Raw genomic sequence first — 20716 nt, forward strand, 5'->3', positions numbered from 1 at the left:
TTAAGATACATGTGCTTGATAAAGCGGTTGAATAACTGATGTTGTGTGCCCCTGCAGCTCAGGTCACGGAGTCTCAAATTGTGGCTAATCAGGTGAAAGACTCGATTCTGCTACGATGTGTTATTGATCCCTGGATTCCCAACACAAACAAAAGTTTATACTGGGAGGTCACCCCTTTGAACAAAAAGACTCGAATAGGTAGGACTATGTGGAGACCTTGCATTACTGACATAATGTTTTAGTTGTATTCGCCATAATGGTTGTATTATATTTTAATTTTGTTTGACTATTGTATACAGCTCAATGCAATAAAGCAGCTACAATTGTTTTTCTTCTATTTATTTTAGAAATGCCTTCACTTGTTGCAATAGTTTATAGATTGGTGTTGTCATTCTGGATTTTTGTCATTCTGGAATATCAGATTCGGTGGCGTAATGGTTAGAGTGTCTGCTTTCGTCTGAGAGGTTGGTGTTTTGAACCCTGAATGAGTCAGACCAAAGACTTGAAGAATGGAATGTGTTGCTTTCTTGCTTGACCCTCAGTATTTAAAATAGAATAGAGCACAGACAACCGATGCTGGAAAAGCAATGGCAAACCACCCCATATAGCCCTTGCCAAGAAACTGCCTCATCAGCACCAACGGTCTGTAAAGAGTATGGTACCTCAAAAAAATCATTTGGGAGTCTTGTTTTTTTTTTGGAGTTATTAAGGCATAGGACTGGCAAAATAGCTTTGATGTATGTATATTCACCTCTGAGCTGTCTGGCCTTTGTTTGAATCTCGATTCAGCTATGAACTGTCACTGTGGTGCTTCGCAAGCAGAATGAGGAGCCATCTGTGTACCGTCTCTCAGATGGACGTTTACCTGGGCGTCCAGTCTGCCGGCATTAGTTGGTTGATGTTACGGATCCCACGGTGTCCTTCACAAAGAGAAGGCGACTTATCACTGGCACCCTGGCTAAATTCTAAATCTCTGCACACTCTGTCAGCATTCCTGCATCGGTGTGGCGTCCAGCCGACGATTGTAATCCTAGCCAATAAATGCTTTGGAAACACCACACTGTTTAGTAAGTAGTGTGTGGTGTATAATTATGATGTATTAAGGCATGCTTTAATTTTTTATTTATACCTGAGATAATGGGATTAATCATCATGGCAGGCATCGTTTTCTCTTGACTGACTGCTCTCATTTGTTTAACTTTAACAAGTGCAACTTTCAATCAATTCATGGTTGAGACTGCACCCTGGATCACAGCAGAGGGACAATGAAACCATCGTACTTTACTTCTTTTCTTTTTCTTTCTTTTTAGAAGTACAACTCACAAGATATTTGTACACAATATTTGACTATGGTAGTTTAAGTATTTATTCATATCCATATAATAAGCCACAAATGATTGGTGATGGTGGTCGTCCATGCCGTCTTTGTGGTGGTCGATTTATTAAATCTGCAAACATTGTGGACAAAAACCCCAAGTGCCTTTACCTACATTACATGGCCAAAAGTATGTGGACACCTGCTCATCCAACATCTCATTCCAAAATCATGGGAATTAATATGGAGTTCCCCCCCCCTCTCCTTTTTCTGCTGTAACAACCTCCACTCTTCTGGGAAGACTTTCCACTGGGTGTTGGAACATTGCTGCGGGGATTTGCTTCCATTCAGACACAAGAGCATTCATAAGGTCGGGCACTGATGTTGGGCAATTCGATCTGGCTCGCAGTCGGCGTTCCAATTCATCCCAAAGGTGTTCGATGGGGTTGAGGTCAGGGCTCTGTGCAGGCCGGTCAAGTTCTTCCACACCGATCTCTACAAACCATTTCTGTATGGATCTCGCTTTGTGCACAGGGGCATAGTCATGCTGAAACGAGAAAGGGCCTTCCCCAAACTGTTGCCACAAAGTTGGAGGCACAGAATCGTTTGGAATGTCATTGTATGCTGTAGCATTAAGATTTCCCTTCACTGGAACTAAGGGGCCTCGCCCAAACCACGAAGAACAGCCCCAGACCATTATTCTTCCTCCACAAAACTTTACAGGTCGGACAGGTCAGACAAAACATTCGGACAGGTCGCGTTCTCCTGGCATTCGCCAAACACAGATTGATCCGTCGGATTTCCAGATGGTGAAGCGTGATTTATCACTTCTGAGAACGCGTTTCCACTGCTGCAGAGTCCAATGGCGGTGAGCTTTACTCCGCTCCAGCCGACGCTTGGCATTGCGCATGGTGATCTTAGGCTTGTGTGTGGCTGCTCAGCCATGGAAACCCATTTCATGAAGCTCTCAACGAACAGTGTTTGTGTTGATGTTGCTTCCAGAGTCAGTTTGGAACTCAGTTAGTGTTGCAACCGACAACAGACGATTTTTCTGTGCTAAAGCACTTGGCGGTCCCATTCGGTGAGCTTGTGTGGCTTACCACTTTGTGGCTGAGCTGTTATTACTCCAAGACATTTCCACTTCACAATAACAGCACTTACAGTTGACCGGGGCAGCTCTATCAGGGTAAAAAATTGACGAACTAACTTGTTGGAAAACTGGCATCCTATGACGGTGCCACGTTGAAAGTCATTGAGCTCTTCAGTACGGCCCATTCTCCTGCCAATGTTTGTTAATGGAGATTGCATGGCTTTGTGCTTCATTTTTATACACCTGTCAGCAATGGATGTGCCTGAAATAGCCAAATCCACTCATTAGGAGTGTCTGCATACTTTTGGCCATGTCGTGTATTTTATGCTTTTTCATGCAAACTTCTCACCGGTGGTGCCTGACAGGATAGCTTTGTTTTTGGGGTTTTTTCGTGGACTTTAAAAATTGATACATAGGACTTTCTTGCTCGAGGTGTTTATATGACTCCGGTGCGATTAGTGATGTATTATGATAATTAGAACTCTATTTCTCATAATGCTTTTGTATTTACCTCATTTTCAGACAAAATATCAGCATCTCCTGTCATCATACATAGCTTGCAGTTGCTAAAAGTATCAGCACTAGAAGGGCACTCGGTAGAGCGTAATAGCGTATACCTCCGCCCCGTAATGCCTGATCAACGATAACATATCAGGCCCAATACATTTTTTTAATATCATGTTATATATCGTTTTTGAGCCCGATCTTTCAATTTTAAAATACTAGTAGTCGCATCCAGATTTGGATCTTCACCAAAATCGAATCAATTTGTCATGGTCACATACCCAACCTGTCCACCAGGTTTCATCCGAATCCGTGCACAACTTTTTGAGATATCGTGCTATGTGTTAGTTTAGCCCTATCTCTCAATGGTGAAGAATAACTTTAAAACTTTTAGTTGTCAGATCCGGATCTTCACCAAAATCTAATCAGTTCCTCTTTATCACACACCAAAACTGTCCACAAAATTTCATCCGGATCTGTCCGCAACTTTTTGAGATATCCTGTACACAGACAAACAGACAGAAAGGGGTGAAAACATAACCACCTTCACGTTTGGTGGCGGAGGTAAAAATGGTTGGAGTCCTTCAGACCACATGCATATGGAGTCCCTCAGACCTTCCCCTCCCTTCAGACCATATGGCATTATTCCAGAAAACCCACATCTGGTTTCCCCCTTAAAGTCTAAACTGGATTCACAACTCCATTCATTTTTTTTGATGCAATATCAAGGCTCATGGAAGAGTGAGGTGACTGATCACTTTGTCTCTCATCTCATCAAACTGATGTTGCTGAGTTCCTCCAGAGTTGTCAAAAAAACATTTCACCTAAAAGGATGTACATGATACATGTACAATTTATATGGTTGTGTTCAATAAGAGCCTTAGTCAAATCCAGAGGTTTTTTTATACCCTCTGCTCACACCTTATCTGTGCAATTCCCATAGTCAGCATTTTAAAAGCTGCTGGGGACAGAGGGCCATTTCTGACCCCCGCTGGACTTAGTCCGAAATGGGGGCTTATGAATTTGGTCTCAATTTTCGTGTCTGTGCGTGCATCCGCAACCATAACTTGGACATGTATGGACCAATTGTATTCGTACTTGGCACAAAGACAACACATGATGGCATACATGTGCACATCATTTTGTTTTGCAATGCGCTCCAAGATGGCCAACAGGCGGCCATTTTATTTGTAAAAAAAAAGCCCAATGTCGAACACATCCTCAACCATTTCTCTGACATGTATTTACCAATCTTGTTCAAACTTGGCACACACATAAAGTGATGGTTTACATATACACATCTTTTTTTTGAGATCAGATCCAACATGGCCAACTGGTGGCCATTTTGTTACATAAATGTGACCCCAACCATTTCTCAGACATGCATGGTCCAATTTTGTTCAAACTTGGTACAAGCACAGTACATGATGGCATACATGTAGACCTCACTTTATTTTGCAATCTGATCAAAGAAGGCCAACTGGTAGACTGGCGGCCATTCTAGTTGTACATAAATATGAGCTAGCTCTTTAACTCCAGACAGCAAAATTAATAAAACAACGGGGGCTGTGACATTTTACGTCTTTTTTTTTACTTGTTACCTCCGCCACTGAAGGTGAAGGAGGTTATGTTTTCACCCCTTTCTGTCTGTCTGTTTGTGTACAGGATATCTCAAAAAATTTTGGACGGATTCGGACAAAAGTTGGTTCACAGGTTGGGTGTGTCGCAAGGACGAATTGATTCGATTTTGGTGAAGATCCAAATCCGGATCTGTGTACGAGGGTTATTTAATTTTATAAGTGATTATTCACCCATTGAGAGATCGGGACAAAAACGATATAGTGACTGTGTAGTGTATAGCATGATATTTCAAAAATGTATTGGGACTGATATGTTCTCATGGATCAGGCATTGCGTGGCGGAGGTATGTGCTCCACCGAGTGCCTTTCTAGTTTATATTGTGAATGTCATATTGATGGGTTTCGGCATACTGTCTTAAACGGGTTTCCTGTTTTGACATTCCCAACATGGATGACCTTGCTGGTATTGAAAGAAAGTGACAATATAGCCATTTTTTAGATCATGACAAGTCATATTAATATTCATGTATGTGTCTCACTTATATTAGCAAGTTGGTAAGAGAACACTCTTAGTCTGTTTCCTCTTATTTGACCTTTAAAACATGGATGTCCCTGCTGGCATTGGCACAAGGTGACAATCCTGCTCATATAGCACGAGGAGTTATTAAAACGTGCATGCTACAGCAACATGTTAAGGTAGATCCCATCACTGTAGAAATATTGCAAAACATATATTGGATTCCTTAAAAGATAGCTTGAACAATATTGTAATTGTCCGTTCATCCCCCTTCATGCCTCCTGATAAATCTCCATTCAACTTTTATAGAAATATAAGTGAACAGTGAACAACTCTCAATAAATAGATCAATATATGTCTCTCTACCCTCCCTCTATTTATTTATGTTGTCCAGTTGCCGTAAAAGTGTTTCAGCTGGGAAATTTGGAGGAAAACAGGATAATCGTTGAGCGCTTACTTGATCATCGATATGTGGTCCAGGAGGAAGAAGCGAAGAAAGGAAACTTCTCATTGACTATATACTTTCCAAATTACCGTGATTCTGGGGAGTATGTGTGCAATGCAGGGTCACTCAAGTTTGAGAAAATCATCGCACGTTTTAACATCAGTAATTCAGGTACGCACATAATCACAGGTATGGACATTGAAATAAAAGTTTTAAGCTTGTAATGTCTCTTCCCTTCTGTTGTCAACACATCCAACACTCAGCCACATGCACTAATGCAACTAAAATAAAACATGGTGGGTCACCGGATCAAGATCAGTGACTTACACTTTAGTAAATCATCAAGAAGATTGATTTTTAAAGCTGTAGCAAAAATTAACCTGGAAACACACCGCAACAATGATTATTATCCAAGTGGCCACATTTCCTTGTTTGAGGTCATTTTATATCATGCGATGACTACTTACTGAATACTAAGTGTAGTCCCGTGGCGACTATGGGTCGTGGCGATTTCTCTTCTGCATGTGGAGTGTGTGAACACTTAAATGCATTTGGTATGTTACCTGACAAAGAATTCACCTTTGAGGAAGGGCCGAGGTGTCAGCCAAGCTCCGCCACTCTCTCCCACGCATCGTATGTCAGGGGTAACCCGACGTATAATGCTTGATCGCCCAGAGTACCATTATTTTTCGTTTAATATAAATTTCATTAAAGAATTACAATTTATCTTGCCAAAACGAAGTTTTTGCAAGATATGTTAGTCAGCTTGTATGTTTTTTTTTTTTGACTGTAATCACGTATAAAAAAATCTGCAGAGCACAGTTATCATTGGAAATTTTTGTAATTTCGCATATCAGAGGCCTATAGAGGTCCCTTTCAGTGCACAAAATTTTGAAGGTCAAGGTCAAAGGTCAAGGTCACTTTGTCGCAAATCAGGGGAGTCGACGAAACCCTTATTTTTTGAGTAATTTTTATCGGATCGTCTTCAAACTTCATGGGAATATAGTTCATGGTCTGGCGCTCAGGTGATTAATTTTTGGTGGCGATTGGCCTTGACCTTCATGGTTAGCACCTGAGGTCAAACATATTTGACCCCAAGGTCAAATTTTCAAGTTTTAGGAACCATATCGTGTCGTACCTCAAATTGAACGCCTCGATGAGTGCTTTCGAGATATGTCAAGCTTGAGACATTATGACGTTATTTGGTGACGTTATGAGGCAAACGCATATTTTTCATGGTTACTCTGTAGAACGATTCTCATCGGAATCTCTCGTAGGCAGATATTCCTCAAGGAGTCGCTCCTGGTGGATAGCAGCTCTGTTCACCTCAGTGTGACCTTAAAGAAGTCACACGTGGTCACCTTTTGGCAAGATACGGGTCACCCTGCAGGTGACATTGGTTTATTTTTTTTGTTTGTTTGTTATCTTGCCAAAACGAAGTTTTTGCAAGATATGTTTGTCAGCTTGTATGTTTTTTTATTCATTTTTTTTTTTTTTGTCTGTAATCACGTATAAAAAAATTCTGCAGAGCACAGTTATCATTGGAAATTTTTGTAATTTCGCATATCAGAGGCCTATAGAGGTCCCTTTCAGCGCATAAAATTTTGAAGGTCAAGGTCAAGGTCACTTTGTCGCAAATCAGGGGAGTCGACGAAACCCTTATTTTTTGAGTAATTTTGATCAGATCGTCTTCAAACTTCATGGGAATATAGTTCATGGTCTGGCGCTCAGCTGATTAATTTTTGGTGGCGATGGGCCTTGACCTTCATGGTTAGCGCCTGAGGTCAAACATATTTGACCCCAAGGTCAAATTTTTTAGTTTTAGGAACCATATCGTGTAGTACCTCAAATTGAACACCTCGATGAGTGCTTTCTAGATATGTCAAGCTTGAGACATTATGACGTCATTTGGTGACGTTATGAGGCAAACGCATATTTTTCATGGTTGCTCTGTAGAACGATTCTCATCGGAATCTCTAGTAGGCAGATATTCCTCAAGGAGTCGCTCTTGGTGGATAGCAGCTCTGTTCACCTCAGTGTGACCTTAAAGAAGTCACACGTGGTCACCTTTTGGCAAGATACGGGTCACCCTGCAGGTGACATTGGTTTATTTTTTTTATTGCAACGTTGACCTCATGCATGCTACAACTAGAAAGTTCATAGAACACCTTACCCCATGTGGTCTTGAGAAAAAGGATATGGGAAGAGTCATTTAAACTCTTGCTTTGCATTTCCAAGCATGGTATATGTTTGTTTTGTTTGTGAATCTTCCATAACAGGCATGATGGGAACCATACAAAGCTGATGGGTGACAAAATGACAGTTTCGGAACAATCTTTGACAAAAAGATGCACAAAATAAACAGTGCGAGGCGTTGCCATATTTGTCAAAATGCAGAATCTCAAACAGTTAATAATGCTGCCATCGGGGCACGAGATGGCGTTAATGCTGATTCTGGTAGGCTTTCTCATCGCTACTCTGCCCTCAGAGCATGAATATTTTTCCAAGTACTGTGAAACGGAAGGTTTTGGAAAGTGCTAAAAAGGCGAATTGTGTTCAAAAGTAGTCAAGTCTACAATTCAATTGAAATTAGATAAAGATTTTCAAAGTTGTAGAAAATAAAAATTTCAGAAGTTTATCACCATTGATGCAGCATCTTTTACACCATCTTATTAACATGTTGCATTAGTCGTGCCTGTTGTTCGTGTCCTTTTTGACATCGTTTAAAACAGTAAGCTTCCTGTTTGGAATGATTCACAATTTTGTTTGACTGCCAGACGGTTAGTCAGATGAAGAAAAAATTATTTCAATCCTCTCTGCACCTGCGCTACCTCGAACCCAAGCCCCGAAGAGCTCTGGACTAATTCAGAGTACTGCTACACTACAGGTTCTTTTTATGATTCATGTTTCGATTCGTATTCGAAATACAACATTCGATTAAAACTAAGTTGTTCCTTGATCATAAACTGACGATCATTTTATGATCATAAACCTCTTAAAGTAATCGGCCCAGCGGGCCTTCACTTCGGACTCCTCTGTCAAGAGCTGATCACCCTCTGCTCTAACTGCAGTACACCGAGGGACGGGCTTGGATGAACGCAATGCGTGAATTCTCCTGTAAGCAGGACAAGAATCACTTGTCCACAGGTGATGCTTTACCCCCTCACAGATTCCTCGGACATAGGCCTCCTTGTCCACTCTTAGCGCACATACAATTTTACGCCTCAGCTCCCTGAACAGCTCAGCTCTGCCATTCAGCCTGGCCCTGCGACTGGTCAATGGTATCTAGTGTCCCTTGAGAGACAAAATTATTCTTTGCCCTACGGTGAGTTCCAAGACATCCACCGGCAACATCAAGGACAGTGGTCTTGAAGGCACTCCACAACTCTTCAGGGCCTCCCAATGCACCCAGACTCCCCAAATCTGCACTCAGCCTGTTCGCAAACTCCTCAGCTACCCTCTCATCCTTGAGCTTCCCAACATCAAGCCTGGGCTGGGATGGTACCATTCTCTTGGATTTAAGGTGCAACTTAAGAGTTGCAACAACAAGCCGGTGGTCAGTATTGAGGAACTGAGCACTCTGGTAGACCCTGCAGTTCTGGATCATCCTCCTATCTCGACCATCAATGAGCACATGGTTAATATCCTTTGCCACACCACCAGCGTTGGGATACAAAGTCCAGCGATGAGCTTGTGTGCGCTGAAACCATGAACCAGCCACCCTAAGTCCATGACTTCTTGCAAAGTCAAGGAACTTAGTGATATTCAGGGTCACAGTTCCAGACCCTTGGAGACCAACACACATCTCATAGCCATCCCAATCGGTTCCAGTCGATGCATTGAAATCCCCCAAGACTAGAAGTGTATCTCGTCTGGGGCACTGATCAACCATAGACTCGAGCATGGCGTAGAATGTGTCCTTCACGGTGAGATTCTCTGGTATGACAGACCTTCACTCCCTTCTCCGGTATGACAGACCTGAGCCTCGTCCTGGTGGAGGAGTTGCTCTCTTCATCAAAGACTATTCCTCACTCTCCATGCACTGCCCTCACTCCCCCACACCCCCAGGAATACCTCTGGCTACAGCTTCCCCTCCACTCCCACCTCATGTTTATATGTGTGCTGTACCGTCCACCTAACAGTGATGACTCCATCTACACCTCACTAACCGAAAACATGGACCATCTTCTATCTTCTCATCCAAACTCTCTCTTCCTCTTATGTGGCGACTTCAATTGTCCGTCATGCCAGTTGGTTCGGTGTGGGTACCTCTCTCACCTGTCATGGCACTTCAGCAAAAGCTTTCTGCGACTCATTGGGACTGACTCAATTGGTCAACTTCCCAACCCGGATCTCAACCAATGGTACTCCATCTCTTCTGGATCTGATTTTGGCAAATTTCCCTGACAATATCTGCTGCTCTTCCTCTGCTCCAATCGGTTCTTCTGACCACGTCCTTGTCAAAGTGGACATCTCTCTGGCTGTTATCAGAGAACTACCTCACCGCCATCGAGTCTGGCATTTCACTCAAGCCGACTGGCAGGGTCTCCAAGCAGCCATCAAACTTATAGACTGGTCTCCTATCGCTACTTTCTCCAACATCAACTCATCCTGGGAATTCTTTCAAAGAAACTTGCTCTCCCTCATGCACAGATTTATCCCCTCTCGTCTTCAGTTGTCCAACCCTTCCTCCCGCCCTTGGTTTACTGAAGCTTGTGGCGAGGCAGTTGTCCTGAAACAACTTGCCTTTGCCTCATGGAAAGCAAACCCAACTGAGGGCAATCTCAGTTCCTTCCATAAAGTTCGGAACAAGTGTGTATCTACCCTGAAGAGAGCCAGAAAACAACATCTTTCTAATCTCAAGTCTGAACTCTCAAACTTCTCTCCCTCCTCGAAATCCTGGTGGCGTCTAATCAAATCTGTTTCTGGTGTATGTTCCCCCTCCATCCCCTGCCTTACCTCAAATGGCCGCACTGCTGATACCGCACGTGAAAAAGCTGAATGCCTAAACTCGGTGTTTGCAGCTAAATCTTGTGTCAAAAACCCATCACTTTCTCTACCCACCTTATTCAGTCGCACCCAACTGTCCCTGGACTCTGTGTCCTTTTCTCCTGACAAGGTAGAGAGCTTGCTGTCAAACCTCGACTCAGATTCTGCAACCGGTCCTGACGGCATCAGCCCACGTGTCCTCAAAGCCTGCTCTTCTGCTCTTGCTCACCCTCTCTCTGTTCTATTCACCATCTCATTTGCTCAAGGTCATCTGCCATCTGCTTGGAAATCTGCAAACATTACTGTCCTGCATAAAGAAGGTGTAAAAACAGATCACTGCAACTACAGACCAATCAGCCTTCTTCCAATCAACAGCAAGGTTATGCAATTTCCAGCAGCAAAGCTCCTCGAGTGGGTTGTGAAACTTCATTGCGAAAGTATAATCATAAACAATGAAAGTATAATCTTAATCAATGAAATGAAATCATTCTTTTTCTCTGACAATCACATCTCAGATCATCAATTTGGTTTCAGACCAGGTCACTCTACCTTGGACATGCTGCTTCTGCTCTCCCAACAATGGATGGAGGTTCTCAATGCCAGACAGGAAATCCGAGCCGTATCCCTGGATATATCACGTGCTTTTGACACGTCTGGCACCCTGCCCTGCTCACCAAACTCTTCCCATGATATCCAAGGCCATCTCCACTCATGGCTCGCATACTTCCTCTCCTGTCACAGTCAACGTGTGGCCCTAAATAGAGTTCTTTCATCCCCTCTTCCTGTCCAGGCTGGAGTTCCTCAAGGTAGCGTTCTGGGCCCTGTTCTTTTTCTGGTTTTCATCAACGATCTCTCCGACTCTCTGGAAAATCCTCTATATCTCTTTGCTGATGACTCCACCCTCTGCCGTACCATCGGTCATCCCTCACACCAGCGAGCAGCAGCTTCTTCGCTCACTGCAGATCTGGATAAAATCACAAACTGGTCCAACACGTGGAACATGTCTTTCAATCCGGACAAATCTCACACTCTTACTATGTCTCTTCGAAAGGACCATTTAGAAAACCCACCCATCCACTTTCTCAACAATCCTCTGGAAGAAGTCCTTTCTTTCAAGCTTCTGGGTCTCACTATCTGCCATGACCTTTTATTTCCTGGGAAAGCCATATTTCAAACCTCGCCTCCAAAGTCAGTCGCCGACTGGGAATCCTCCGTCGTGCAGTCTTTCCTCAGCCCTCCTGAGCTCCTGGCCACTTACAAAGCTTTTGTCCGTAGCCTGATGGAGTACTGCTCTCCCCTCTGGGCTGGTGCTCCTGCCTCCCACCTTTCTCAGCTTCACGCTGTAGAAACCAGGGCATTTCGGATCATCGGCATCTCCCGCAATGAGGCTGAGTCTTTGGGCCTCTCACTCAATCACCGCAGGGTGGCCGGTGGTCTTTCTGTCTTCTACCGTCTCCGCTCCAGCCTTGCCCCCCTGCTCTCTCTGCGATTTGTCCCCACCACATTTCCTCAGGGCGCTCAAGGTCCGCCAACAACCCCCTTCTGGTAAAACTACCAAAATCACGAATCACTGCTCATCTTCACTCTTTCATTCCTCTTTTTGCCCGCCTTTGGAATAAACTCCCTCACTCTATTCTTTCCCATTCTTCCCTCCAGGCTTTCAAAACAGCTGTTCACCACCACCTCTTATCATCCCCTATCCAAATCCTCGATCTTTTCTACCCCCGATAATCCACCTAAGCCCACTTCCTTCAAATTCTCTGCTTTCCTTCCTGAAAGTCCCTGTAATGTCCATCTTCTATTCCCCATGTTCCCCGTCCCATCCCTCTCCCTTCCACAGATCTCCTAATCTGTCTGTTCCCCACTGTTTTGTCCCCCCCACTCCCGCCCCTCTTGCCTCATGCCCCCTTGATGTGCGTTGTGCGTTAGCTCTCACACGAGCCTCAACAAGGTATACAAAAAAAAATTAAAAAATCACTCGCCTCAGTCGGAGCATCAACAGAAACAATCAACGACACGCAAGGAGTGATGAATCCTTAGTCTCATAATACGCTCGTTGACCGGTGTTACCTCAATTATCATTGGAGTCAGCTTATTGGACACAGCTACAGCAACTCCTTGGGCATGGTAACCATCAGAGCGACCAGACCAATAGTTGGTGTAACCACCCGCCATGATCTTGCCGCAATCCGGTCTCCGAACCTCAGAGAGTGCTGCAATACCGATGTCCAAACGCTTGAGCTCAAATGATAACAGAGACAGGTGATCATCCTCTCTTGGGGATAGGACATTTCAGGCACCCACCCGAAAGGACCGCCTCAGGTTAACCCAAGGAGATCGCCGTCTGGTGTACGACACCTCAGCACCACTCCGACACACTCTCCTGCAATCTGACCCGGGAATGTGACCCCATGTTTTCCCTCCTATCATCAAAGATTGTGGGTCCCGAAGGCTTTGCCCCAATCCCATCATCCGGTGAGCTGCCCTGCGAAGGCAAGCTGCACAGGAGGTACTGTATTTCCACGGAGTGGTTTTTAGGTTGTTGTCAAAGGAAAAAGGGATCACACTGATTATACTTCCACAGATTTGATTTTTCCCTATTATAATAAGTGTTGTTATATCCTTAAGAGTTCATGGAAATCCCTTGAAAGTGCTTTTGGTTTCAAACTACAATGATTTATTTTGTTATCATGTCTCAATTAATAAATATCCTACTGGACTCATATTTTTGGATCACACTGTATATTGTCATGGGAAGATAACTCCAAAAACCTGGCGTGTCTATAAAAAGACCATGGACGCCATCCACGGCACTCACCTGTGGCAGGATATTCACTCCCAGGGTCGGTTTATCTTACCTGCGAGATAAGATGAATTTAGCAAATGGGAAACAGTGCCTGTGACTGCATTCTGCCTACTATTTGGCCAAGCAAACCAAAGTTATGCATTGCACTCCATTGTCCACCATTTCAATTATTCACTTGGATCAATTGTCCTGAGAGCAGGACCTCAGATCAAACCCGAGAAGGATAAGTCAAGACACAAAATCAACTCTTTCATTAATTTATTTCACACAAGCAATTGAGTGGGAAATTGGTGGCAGGAATGGCAGTTTCGGAATTTGAATGGGAATATGGCAGGAGAAGTGTTATTAAAAGCTTTTAAAGGAAGAAACGTTTCATTCAATGAAGATTTGGCTTGGGGATATTTAAAAGAATGGATTTGGGTTCCAGGGATGCACTGGAGATAATGATGGGATACTTGAGCTGGATGTGATGATGCGCATTGCAAGGGAATTCAATGCGCAATTCGGAGTTGCAAAACCAGGTGAAGAGGAATGCATTGGTAAATTTGGTTGGGGAGCGAGGAAAAGAGAGGGTCAAGAGCTGGTGGAGCTTGTGGCAAGGAACCATAAGATCCACCCAGCATCGCCACAAGGTGGTGTTGGGCCATTCCTGCAAGGGGATGGGGCATGGAATCTATCTCTCTCTGTCTGTCTGTCTGTCTGTCTGTCTGTCTGTCTGTCTGTCTGTCTGTCTGTGTGTCTGTGTCTCTCTCTCTCTCTCTCTCTCTCTCTCTCTCTCTCTCTCTCTCTCTCTCTCTCTCTCTCTCTCTCTCTCTCTCTCTCTCTCCCTCTCTCCCTCTCTCCCTCTCTCCCTCTCTCCCTCTCTCCCTCTCTCCCTCTCTCCCTCTCTCCCTCTCTCCCTCTCTCCCTCTCTCCCTCTCTCCCTCTCTCCCTCTCTCCCTCTCTCCCTCTCTCCCTCTCTCCCTCTCTCCCTCTCTCCCTCTCTCCCTCTCTCCCTCTCTCCCTCTCTCCCTCTCTCCCTCTCTCTCTCTCTCTCTCTCTCTCTCCCTCTCTCTCTCTCTCCATACAGGCACCAATCTCAGGCCTGGCCCACACCACTACTTGGGCCTCAAGGAGGTGAAGGCGCCCTAGGATCCGAAGGAATGGCGCATGGGGATCTGCCCCACGAGCAGACTTCAACCGAGTCCGAACTAAGCATCCTTGCGACTCTCCCTACAAATGGTTCCTGGTGTTATACGCCAGTGCTTCACTGGACCTGCACCCATCATTGGGATGTAGTCCATGGCAATGCAGGTCATCATTCGATCTCTAAGATCGTCTCGTGTCTCAGGGAAGCGAGGAACTTAACCGCCGTAGGGCTGGTGGGTTGGACACGTGATCATGTAAGAGTGTGGGAAGCAATTGACAGAATCTAACTCTGCCATGGTTATCTACCCTCCACCAGCCACTGCCAGGTAGGGCCGGTACAAGCAAGCCAAATGAGCATTCCAACTGGAGCCGTAGGCAGGCAAAGCCCAAGCCCGCCTGGTCTAGTGACCAGCGACGCGTCCGGCCTTTAGCATGGCCAGGCCTCGATGAGGCATGAGTCCAAAGCCACCCAGCTGTTTGTGGGCATACAGGACTATACCCCAGTGCCTGGCCCAAGAGGCCAGACTGGGGTGTACCATCCGTAGAACCTCGGCGATCCATGCAGCGCAGTTGGGGTGCCACTCGGCGAGGTCCCAGGCTGCGGTCCGAGCACAGTCCACCAGTTCGGAGCCAGGTGCTGACCATCTCCTTGAGGGGATATGCTTAGACTCATTGGCTGAAGGACATCTCACAGCACCTCACCTCCACATGCTGAGACCATCGTGAGAAACTCTTGCTCCCTCATTTCCGACCAATCCAGTTTGATATCTGGGCTGGCGAACTCTGCAGGGGATGCCTTGCACGTTCACCTGGACCTCCCAGCACACTGAGAAAACCTCTTCGAGGACGATCCCATAGTGCACTGATTGATGATGCTTGCCCGCAGAGAAGTGACCGACTGAAAGGGGACCACCTTGCTGTAGGCCAGCACCACCAATGGAGACCGGGTGCCGACCTGTGCCATCACCACAGGTCCGGAATGGTTGAAGGGCTCGTGTCCCATGACCATCTAGGTGCCCATTTGCATCTTGCAGATGAAATCCTGCGAAGCAGGAATGAGGAACTGTCAGATTGAGTTTGTGATTGTTTTATTTTTGGAGTGAACAAGAGTTTTTGTTGTTTTAAAAAAAATTGTAGCGAGGAGGGGGAACAGGATCAAACTGAGGGATCGGAAATGGCAATACTGTACAGTACGTGGGAGAAAGAAAAATGCAAAATCTAAGCAGTGGGGTTAAAGCAGAGACAGGAGCAACATGCGAAAGACATTGCCACAAGGTGCAAACTTAATGAAGAACTTCACATGCCAAGTTCAATTAGGCACTCAAAATCAAGGCAACAACTACGAGTTTCATTCCCCTGTGGAATCTTACTGTTTTATCCTGGAACGATTCCAAACAAAAAAGCCATTTCTCATCAAATATGTAAATCTTTAAGTCTATTTTCCAACTTAATTTGTGGAATAATAACATCTTATGATACAACAAAGGTGTTTTAACAATGCAACACCACTCCCTCCCTCCCTCCCTCCTCCTCCTCCCCCCACAACTCTTAACAGCATTGCATTCACAAAAATCCACAAATTCGTTTTTATCATACACCTAAATTACCAAAAGGTCATATTTTGACGAGCACACTGAGAAATTGAATCGAGCTAAAGGTAATCGTAACTGCATGACAGGTGGTATTTGGGAGGGTTGGTTATCGTGTGTGTATAATTTTGGGGTCGAAAGTTACACTATTTTTGTCAGGGTAATATGTAGATTTGCCAAAGGCCTAATGGAACAAACATTAATTTTTTATGCCTTCCTTTGGTGAGTACAATACTGTACATACAGTACATCCTCTCAAGAAAATGGCTTTTGAGATAGGCTTACAGTAAGTTTTGATTGGTGTGAAAGCTGGAGGAGTGAATTCTGTAAGCATTCACTAGTAACTCAGGCAGGTTTAACTGGCTCCGCTATCAAACTGTGAGGTTAACTGTGATTCACCACTCCATTCCTAGAGCGCTTCAATGACTGTGACTGCCCTAGTATGTACGAGTCCTGCAAAGACTTCTTGTTCTTCATGGGAGTCAGTGCAACTCTCCCTACACTCACTCTGCTTTTCCCATTGGTTGGTTCACTTATCTGTCCTCCAGGTGTTCCCCGAATGTCATCACGTACGTAATGATCAACAATCTCATTATTGTTTTAGTTATTTTTTATCTTACTTTACAGCAGTCCATGACATCCACACTCATTCCACTAGATCATAAGATAACTTATTTCTACCTTTTACTCGCACATCATACTCTATTAATAAACTATGTTATTATATTATGGGGCACGTCTTTGGAATAGTATTGATGGAACAGAGCAGTAAAGGCACAGGAGGGTGGGGAGGGGGGGGAGAACATTTATTGTTGTTACCTTTGCCGAATAATTTGGAGAGGGTATTGCATTTGGGTCCGTTTGTTTGTTTGTCTGTCTGTCTGTCTGTCTGTTTGTTTGTTTGTCCGCCAAGAACTTTCGTGTTTTTCTCTGTAACCGCTTGTCGGACGGATCGAGACAAAATTTTCACCACTGGTGTGGAAACTCATGCAGAAAGTTTTAATGATACTTAAGACATCATAGGCCAAGTGGTGTGACAGCCATATTGGAAAAACGGAAAAACTTTGGACCTCTGTATATCTGAAACCGCACCAAGCAAAAACTTGAAACTTGGCAAATAGCAAGTACTCATGGGAATGAGTGTGGTATTATTATGATGTCATCATAATCGCAGATGTAGAACGCCACATCCGATCAGTGAAAAATGTTGAGGGTCATCTAGGGATAAAATGGTCCACAAAAAGAAAATTTTATGCCGTCATCGGCCACGTGATTCGGTAGCCATATTGGTGTTGGTTTTTTTTAATCCTTCAAAAACTTTCTTCTTTGAAATGGCTGAAAAGATTGAGGCAAAACTTTACCCATATGACCGCCTATGCATGAGGAACAAAAGGGTCACACACATGATGTTATAGGTTACATTATTTTGCAGTCATATTGGATTTACCCTAAAACCTATGAAAATACACCACTCAAAAGAAGTCCTGTCGAGAGTTTGCAATCTCTGATTGCTCTTTTTCGTGTTTTTCTTTTGTTTTCGTGTCTGTGAGTTGGTTTAAGCCTCCTAACAAACGAAATTTGATCTCGTATTATTGAAACCTTCCTTTCTTGCACATCGATTTGTTATTCACTCTTGCAAGTCTTCACCTTATTGTTATTTCGTTTTTTAAATCTGTTTATTCTTGTTATTGTTATTCACAGTATTCTTGACCATGTTTCCTTAATTCTTTGGCATTTGGTAGTTTTGCTCTAATTTATCGTTTGTCATTTATATTGTTAGTCATTAGGAATCTCACGACAAGCCTTGGCTTCTGAGTATGAATATGCCTCCATATTTGCTTGTGTATATTGTTACGGCTGTAGAAATTCGCATTACACCATAAAGGACCCTTAGGTGAGATATCTTCATAGGTACATGTGTAGTTATCCCAAACCCGTTGTATAGAGGGAATTTATGTGATCTATCTGGGCTGCGACGCTTTGAGTCAGTCGTTTTTCTTTTTCTATCTTTTATTTCAAACACACAACATTTCAACAACCACGCCATCCCCATCACAGCACCAACCACACTGCAACCACGCCACCTCCACCATCTACGCTACTACATCTTCGCCACTACGTCCGCTTCCGAACGGCAAACAAAGGCGCCAAGGAGGGAACTGCGAGGATGCGCAGGTTTCCTCGCCTGTTCCTTCTGTTTGACTTCCCCGTGCTTTGGAGTGGAGGAGGGGCGATGCAGGTCAAAGGTCAGAGGTCATGTAAAGGAGGGGCCTCTTTTTGGGGGAATAATTCTCTGGCCTAGAGCCAAAAACTGACTCCCCCGGCTCCCGCACGGGGCGGGGTGGAGGGAAAGCGTGAGGGACCGCCCTTTTCGGGAACCCTCTCGAAGGAAGGTGGAGCCGAGAACGGGGCGGGGCGACGGGCGGGCGCGCTGTCGCCTCTTCCTCGGCAGCCTCTTCCTCTTCAGCCTCTTCCTCTTCAGCCTCTTCCTCGGGAGCCTCTTCCTCGGGAGCCTCTTCCTCGGGAGCGCTTCCTCTTCAGCCTCTTCCTCTGGCACGCTTCCTCTTCCGCTCCTTCCTCCTCGTCTTGGCTGGTGGTCTGGTTGGTCGTCGGTTGGTTTTTGTGGAGAGTTGTTCTTCGGGAAGAGGTCCTGCGCCCGCCCCTTGGTGAGCGACCCTGTCACGAAGGCACGGACGGGAGACGCGGCAGCGCCCGTTGCGAGGTGGACCTGCGCGTCCGGACGGGGAGTGCCGGAGAGGGTTCGCCGGCCGCGAGAGAGGTCGGGGCCAGGCGTGACCACGCTGACGGTCGCGGGAGAGGGACTCACCAGCCATAAAAGGTAAGTCGCGACTTCTTTCTTTCTTTTCCTTCCTTTGCTTTTTGTATAAATGACTGTGGGAGGCGTCTGTCCGACAAGTAGAACTGCTTAAGTGTTGCCGTGTGTACGTGTATTCAGTTGTAGCTCTGCATCGTTTCTTTTGTTTTAATTGCTTTATGTGCATTACTGTATGACTGCAAATACGTACCTTACGTGCTTGTCTGTGTGTTTGTGTGTGAATAAAATGCTTGCTTGTTGAACTGTTCCCGCTCTGCTTCGTCTCTTTTCCTTTTTTATTGACCCTCCATCTTGCATCACGGAAAGGGGTTCGTAGTGGGTGCAACATCCCGGTAATTAATCGGAACCGTCAAGGCCGACGATAACACCGCTCGGTTATCACTGTAGCACGGAACGGACCGCTTAAGCGGTTTGTGTCCGGAGTCGGCCTGTGGCGTGGTACGATCGCCTGGTCGACCATTCGCGCAGGTACTTGGGTAGATCGAATTTGGCGAGTGACCCTATCCTGCGCGAGTGGGCAATTGGCACAGCCGTGGTGGGGTTAAACCCCCACCCGTGACTAGCTCCCGGCGTTGTTCCGAGAGGGTCACGACAGAATTGTCCGTCCGGTGGGCGACGTGCTGCGATTCGAGTTACGTGGCCGCCGCACGTCGGCGGGCGCGAATTCGCAACAATATATTATTTTGATCGTATCTTGAGTTCATCAAGTTCCAGAAGTATTACTTTCATTTATTTTTGTTTTCCTGTACTTATATTGGCAAGGATGAAAATGTTTTTTTTAAATTGAAATTGAAAAAAATTGTTTTATTTCATTATTTATATTTTACGAAGCCATTTGGTAGGAGGGAGAAATAACTTGCGAAAATTAAATGATGTTGAGAGGAAAGAATAAGGTGTTGGGGAGTTGGAAAGGAATTACAAATATAAAGGCAAGAGGTTGACAGGAGAAAGGATCAGAGAGTAATGTTAAAATACATGGGAGTGAAGAGGGAGAGGGAAGGGGGGGGGGATAAGGGGGTAGCAATTCTTAAGAAAACATTTAACATATTGTTGCGAATTCGCGCCCGCCGGCGTGCGATCGGCCACCTAACTCGAATCGTGGCACGTCGCCCACCGGACGGACAATTCTGTCATGAGCCTCTCGGAACAACGCCGGGAGCTAGTCACGGGTGGGGGTTTAACCTCACCACGATCGTGCCAATTGCCCACCTGCGCAGGATAGGGTTGCTCGCCAAATTCGATCTACCTAAGTACCTGCGCAAATGGTCGACCGGGCTATCGTACCACGCCACAGGCCGACTCTGGACAGGAACCGCTTAAGCGGTCTGTTCCGTGCTACAGTGATAACCGAGCGGTGTTATCGTCGGCCTTGACGGTTCCGATTAATTACCGGGATGCTGCACCCACTACGAACCCCTTACGTGATGCAAGATGGAGGGTCAATAAAAAGGAAAAGAGACGAAGCAGAGCGGGAACAGTCAACAAGCAAGCGTTTTATTCACACACACACAGACAAGCACGTATATACAGCCATACAATTATGCACAGAAAGAAAATGTAACAAAAGAAACGATGCAGAGCTACAACCGAATACGCGTACACACGGCAACACTTAAACAGTTCTACTTCACAGACGGCGCCAACACACACATTCATACAAAAAGCAAAGGAAGGAAAAGAAAGACAGAAGTCGCGACTTCCCTTTTATGGCTGGTGAGTCCCTCTCCCACAACCGCCAGCATGGTCGCGCCTGGCCCCGACCTCTCTCGCGGCCGGTGAACCCTCTCTGGCACTCCCCGTCCGGACGCGCAGGTCCACCTCACTACTAGTGCTCCCGCGTCTCCCGTCCGTGCCTTCGTGACAGGGCCGCTCGCCAAGGCGCGGGCGCAGGACCTCTTCCCGAAGACCAACTCTCCA

The 20716-nt window shown here is 45.4% G+C and overlaps 1 protein-coding gene across 2 annotated transcripts in view; it reads left to right on the plus strand.

Annotated features, from left to right (window-relative positions):
• Positions 1-20716, plus strand: part of LOC147022985 (uncharacterized) — a 46147-nt gene that overhangs the window by 296 nt on the left and 25135 nt on the right. For both annotated transcript variants that reach the window (XM_085887990.1, XM_085887991.1), the window contains exons 2-4: positions 58-198; positions 5401-5622; positions 16377-16532. In XM_085887990.1, coding sequence (XP_085744116.1) covers positions 58-198; positions 5401-5622; positions 16377-16532 — 519 coding nt within the window. The remainder of the gene's footprint in view (positions 1-57; positions 199-5400; positions 5623-16376; positions 16533-20716) is intronic.

This window comes from Eptatretus burgeri, chromosome 7 (assembly GCF_056783735.1).
Source record: "Eptatretus burgeri isolate ZD-2024b chromosome 7, Ebu_testis_v1, whole genome shotgun sequence".
NCBI lineage: Eukaryota > Metazoa > Chordata > Myxini > Myxiniformes > Myxinidae > Eptatretus > Eptatretus burgeri.